The sequence below is a fragment of the Tympanuchus pallidicinctus genome, unplaced genomic scaffold (genome assembly GCF_026119805.1).
Source record: "Tympanuchus pallidicinctus isolate F22 unplaced genomic scaffold, pur_lepc_1.0 scaffold2, whole genome shotgun sequence".
Taxonomy (NCBI): Eukaryota; Metazoa; Chordata; class Aves; order Galliformes; family Phasianidae; genus Tympanuchus; species Tympanuchus pallidicinctus.
In genome coordinates this window covers 53494486-53500485 of record NW_026294721.1, presented here as the reverse complement: position 1 = coordinate 53500485, position 6000 = coordinate 53494486, and the positions used below count along the sequence as shown (strand labels likewise).

Genomic DNA, 6000 nt, shown 5'->3' with positions numbered 1-6000 from the left:
GAGACCTGCACGCTGGTCTTCATTTGCAAAATAATCTGTTTTTGCCTCCCCCCTCTTTTTTTTTTTTTTTTTTGTTTTCTTCCAGTTGTGGGAAGCGATTTTTAAGCCGAGGGTGGGGGGAGATCTCTGCGTTACTATCCGCATTACCTTGAAGTTCACTTTGTTTTTTGGCCTCCGGGGGGGCTTTTCCTGCAGGAATCCGGCTGCTGGCACCGGGATCGCCTGCCCTCCCGCTTCCTCACTCCTCCTCCCTCCCTGAAGGCGAGCTCCTTGCTGCGGGCTCCCGGGGCTCCTCTGGCCGAGAGGGTTTGTTCGTGTGTGCGTGCGTGCGCGTGTGCTCGTGTGTGTCTGCGTGTCTGCGCGGTGTGGGTTGGAAGTTGCCGTGCAGCAGCCGGGACCGAGCGACTCTCTGGACCCGGCGGAAGGATGAGGATGGTCTGACCGGCAGAGGCGGCTGCTGCCCGCGGCGGCGCCCGGGCTCGATGGATTTGCTGCCGGCTCTCCCAGCAACTCTGCTGCCCAGGAGTCCTTCGAAGTGACGCGGGCTCTCGCCGAGGGGAGAGGCGCCCGGAGCCCCAAGCTCGCCCCTCGCCCAGCCGCAGCCGTGCGCTTGCCAGCGGGATTTACACGCTCCTCCGGCACCTCAAACTCTTGGGCTTCCTGCGCCGCGCCATCCTCCGCGGTGCCATCGTTTCACCGAGAAAGCCGTCCTTACAAAGCCTGGAGCTCCGCCGGAGATGGAAGTTTTCTCCCTCATCCTGGTTGTGTCCGTCTGTTGGACTCGAACCTGGAAAGCGGCGATTGCAGATTCAATCATTCATATCGGTAAGGGGGTGCTGCGTCTTCCGGTGCCGCTGGACACTTTCAGCTCTCCTTTGCATCCTCTTTTCTGTTGGCAGGCTTCCCCCTCCCCGCAGCCCCCGCTCTCTTTCATCCTTCTCTCGCTGATTATGTGTTGTTCGCTCCACTCCCGTAATTGCTTCCCGCAAGGATCTCCGGCGTCCTGCTTTCCCCTTAGTGCCGTGAGGGAAGCTTTCTTTCCGGCGGGCTATGTGCGTGCTTTAGACCTTGAGGATCCGCGCGGCTACCGCTCGGGGGGTCTGAGGCTCGGGGACTCTTACTCGCTCTCGCCAGCCCCTCACCCTGCCACCCTCCTGCCCCGGGCCGAGGGCGAACCTTAGGTCTCCCCCCTCCCCAACAGCACGGCGGCGAATTGAAGCACCGCCGCCCTACTCTCCCTCGGCGGAACAGGTGGTTTGGAAACGTGAGCGCTTCCCCTCCGCGGGCGGCCGGCCGCAAGGGCGGGTGGAGGGGGGGGTCCTGCCCCGCTCCCCCGCTTCGAAACCCAGGGCGCCTCCCGCGGCCGCGCCGGGAAGGATGCCCGGCTTCCCCCATGCAGGAGCGGGGCGGCTGGCGGTGGGGTGATCGCGATGCTCGACTCCACCCGCACCTTCAGCTGAGGAGGGAGTACAGGGCTTCACCCGCCGCTGCTATCCAGAAGGGTGCCCCTCCGCAGGCTCAGCCTCGGGGAACGTGCGGCCCTCCTCCTATAGCCAGAGGATGTCCGCAGCGGGCCGTTCCTCCCCCCACCCTCGCGCCGGTCCGGGGAGTGGAGGGCGCTGCCCCCGCTCCGCTGCCGCTCGTCCATCTGCAGGCTCGGCACGCAGGCGGTGCCGGAGCGCGGACTGGTGGGGGCGGCGGTCGCAGCGCTGCCCCGAGGAAGGGGCATCTGGGGCCTCGGGGGGGTCCCCTGGGCGGTGCCTGCCCGTTGCCGGGGGCGGCTTCATAAACATGTCTGCCGGTGGGGCTCTGTGGGAACGGTGTTTGTAGGGCCCGGCCGGCCGGAGCTTTCTGTCGGACTCCGGTTTCTGCACTGACCCCTCCCTCCTTCCCATGCCCAAGCTCTCGAGCGGCCGCTTCCCTGAGGTGCCGCAACTTTATAGGGGTCAGTACTCTTTGCTGAGTGCGGCTGGAGCAGCGAATATCGCTCAGGGAAAGCAGCGCTAGGTGCCCTCCTTTTAAAGGGAGAAGGACTTGTTTTAAACATTTCCTTCTCATAGCTGTAAACTGTCGAAGCGACACTAGGAGACGGTCTGCCTTACAATTTCATACTTGGGAGCTTGCAACAAAGTGGTCACATTTTAGGATTTGGGGGTAAATCTTGGCTGAGTAATAGACCGGGAGTTTCTCGGCGATTTCCTGCCCCTATTCCTGGCTGAGGGAGCGCTGGGTTCTGCAGCAGCAAAGGGGGAGGCGACAGCTTTTCTGTTTTCACGTTAATGGTATTTTGATGTTTTGCTTGTTATATACTGAGGATGCAACACTTTTACCGTTTTATTATAATGCCATTAGTGGTTAGATGCATCAGAGCAGTAAATCGTTGCTGGAAAAAAAAAAAAAAATACCCAAGTAGTTGCTTCTCACACAATTAATTTGTCTTGAGAGACAATTAGTACAGTTGACAAGGGGATTAGCTCCTTTTATGGACTAGTTTATGTTGCCATGAAAATGGCAAATTGATATGGGTTGCACAGAGGTTTAAATCTATTAAAACAAATATATTGCAAAGAAATGACCTGAATGTAGAACTGTGCCAACAGTAAGTGGGCAGACATGCAAATGTTCCAACTTGACAGTATCCTGTGTTGAGTGACCTGAGTGTTCTGACCCCTTCTGTCTTCCACTTGTGCCAAGTGAACTTAAGTATAAAATATTTAAAGATAAATAATGAACTGCATTTATCTAAATGAGTTATGAAAAGGAGCAGCAGAGGACTCTGTGAACAAATTGCCCACAGAAGGACTCATAAAGCCAAAGAAGAAAACAAAATGCTCAGTTCAGGGGAAAAGAAATACTACCAGAGGCAGTACTGATGCCTTAAGGCAACAAACAAAGCAGAAGCGGTATCTTTCTGTAATTTTACAGTATTAGTAAATGCAAGCAGAAAATATTTTTGTAAGTATGGGAGGGGGATGCAGTCATAAGAGATACCATTCTATCTGTGCATATCATTTCTCTGGTGGCACTGATGGTGCTTTTTTATTGCAGCACACTAACTCTTCTTGGCTGCCTGTGTGTCCTTCGGTATGTTATCAGGAATGTTTACTGTATCAAAGAATGTAACAACTCAGCTGCTCCTGAGACAATGAAAGTGTTGGAATTAGTGGGCAGGGATTAAAGAATTGGTGATGGTGGTGGGAGGGGAATGGTGCCTGGTACTCACCTATGAGATATGCTTTCTCACATTCCTGTCCAGTGAACGATGATAAGCTGCCACTTACGACCATTTAGAGCAGGTCTGTGCATGTGTGAATGTGCATACTTAAAAATAAGCATTTTTCTATATCATAATTTGGATGTGGGTAGGGCTGCTCGTAGTACATTTCTGCTGCCCTGCTGTTACAAATAGAAGCTGGTGGTTGAGAACGACCACACTGAGCACCATTGTGAAAACGTTGAAATGAATCGAATCTTCTGCAGTTTTCCTCACCTCTCTATGTAAAAGAAAAAAGGCAGAGTTACCATGTCAGAGTTGTGCGATTCTGTCTTATGTTGCTTCCCTCAGCATTGATTGAGTAATTTCATCAGCCCCACATTACTTGATTGCTTAGAAGTTTCCTAATGATCTGTATGCTGTAGGAAGAATGGTGACAGTCGTGAGTGGAATGGCAATGATTTTGTGTTTTATGAGGCTATTCAAAAACTCCCTCTGATTTATGTAGCTGGAAAGCTCCAAAGTCTTTGAGATTAGCCACGCTGCCTAGTATTTTCTTCATACATCAGTCATCCCACACTCCTCACTCCCTAAACAGGAGTTTAGAGCCCTGTTTTAATTAAGCGGGGATTAGGTGGCATTCCTTGTCAACTGCACAATTTGTGTCTGCTTCGTGTTTTCTACAGTTGATGGTCTTGTGCTTTTATATTTTGTACTTTGCACTCATTCTTATTTCTTGCCTTGGCATACGTAGGTAGTAATGTATTTGCAAGTGCATATGGCTTATCTACTGTGCATATAGTAACATAAATGCAAACGTGTGTATTAGATGCAGCAAAATCACTTAAGGCAATGGTTACATACTGCAGGTGCAAAAGTTTTTGTTGAAAAAAATACACTAAAGTATTTTTAAAGATTAATTCAATGCAGCACTGCAAAGCAGTAGTTCAGATACCCCGATTATTGGGAGTTGTTTCTTTACATTCATCAGTGGCTTCAACCATGGACACTTAGTTGTGTACTATCCCTAGTTTTTTTATTTCCAATGTTAAGATCAAACATATACGTATGTGTTAGTATACAGATTTGCACAGTATTTAATATGTATATGTATTACACGCGCTTTTGCTTTCTTTTTTTTTTTTTTTTTTTTTAGGAGAAAAAAATAGGTCTGCTCTTCCCTTCCCTTCAGCTTGCAGAGTTTGTGGGACAGGAGAGCAACATTCCTTGTGTTAGCAAACTCTAGGCATTGCTGAGTCCTGAGCTGTTTCATGCTCTTAAGCTCTTCTGTACCATAGTACAGAAGTACCAGAAATATCAAGGCATTTGCAACACGGGGCTTAACACTTGTTGAGGTGGTAGTGGCATTGCAATAGAAGAATACAAAAAAAGAAAACAAACCCAACAACAAAAAAACCAAACGTGTGCTGTAAGAGAAAGGTAGTTGTTTTGCCTGTTAGCTGTTGTAGTACAGTGGACTTGGCTTGTTTTGTTCTTTGCACTGGTAATAGGAATTTAATTTGATCTGTTGTTGGTAAAGCCTTGTTGGAAGGTATGCAGTGTGTGTCACTGTTCTTGCATATTTTTTAAAGCTCAGGACACTAAAGTAAAATGGATTTATTGAAAAAATAAATCCCAAATCTGTAGGTGCCTGTAGTGCCTGCAGTACCTACAGATGAGCTTTCATTTCTGTTTTTCCTGCTGTATAATGTACCAAGGTTATTCGCTTACTTTAAACCTACCTGCAGCTAAGGACCCTAACTACAGTGTGCTGTGGCTTAGCAGCCAGTAGAGTTTGTTAGCAGCTATATTCTGTGACACACTCAGTGTTTCTATCTATATGTCCTGTTTATTAAACTCTCACTCAGAGCTTAAATTTCCGCTAGTACTTCAGTCTCTGGAATGTGTTTTAGTGCCAGCTACTTTGCTGCTACAGAGGGATAGCTTTCCATGCTTTGGACTATGGTTTGCTGTCCTCCAAAGGTCTGTTTGCCACTGTCACTGCTTTCTTGAGTGTTCCTTAGTGATCATTAGGGCCTGATTCAGAGTCTGTCATGTTCCAGGTGAGTCGTTTTGGCACTTCAGAAGATTTTTAACTGATCCTGTGGATTGCTGACTATGGCAGGCGGCTTCCTTTCATGTTCTTAAATCACTCTTACCATTATTTCAACTTCTTTGTCCTTATATAAAGACTGAGGGGAAAAAAAAAATCAAAAAAACAGCCATCCAATTTCAAGTGACTTCCTAACAAATGCCTGACATAGCAATCACTGCGGCTGCTGCTGCTGTGTGCTTTCAGATGACTACTTATGGATGCACAGAGCCTTTATTCTCACAGTGCCATCTTTGGAAAAACACACTGGAGAAAAATCTTTTAAGACTGTGACTACATAAACCTACCAACTAAGGTTCATTTAACTTAATGAACAAAGGCATTAAGTATGGTTCTTTTCCACTCCCAGGCCCTGTAAAGCAAGTGGTATTGGCAGGAGATGACTTTTGTAAGCCATTAGGTTACTCCCTAGATATAGACTTGAACTTACATCATTTTCTTCCATTTGATATATAGCTATCTATAATCTGCCATGACAGTCTGTTTTTTGCTGAAATTTATTGGAGGCTTTTGCCTTTTGAGGTTTCTATTTTTACTCTTTGTCACTGCTGCTCGGTTGCTTGATCTTATTTGAGCAGGCTAGCAATGGTTTTAAAAATGATTTGTACAGAAGACTAGTTCTACTGGGCTATCAATTTCTAATTAATTTCCTAATTAACTGAATTACGTATTA

At 47.9% G+C, this 6000-nt stretch overlaps 1 protein-coding gene across 2 annotated transcripts in view; it reads left to right on the top strand.

Moving 5' to 3' along the window:
- Positions 1-236: 236 nt before the first annotated feature.
- GRID2 (glutamate ionotropic receptor delta type subunit 2) overlaps positions 237-6000 on the top strand; it is a 679658-nt gene continuing 673894 nt past the window's right edge. For both annotated transcript variants that reach the window (XM_052681767.1, XM_052681768.1), the window contains exon 1: positions 237-825. In XM_052681767.1, coding sequence (XP_052537727.1) covers positions 738-825 — 88 coding nt within the window. In that variant the 5' untranslated portion in view covers positions 237-737. The remainder of the gene's footprint in view (positions 826-6000) is intronic.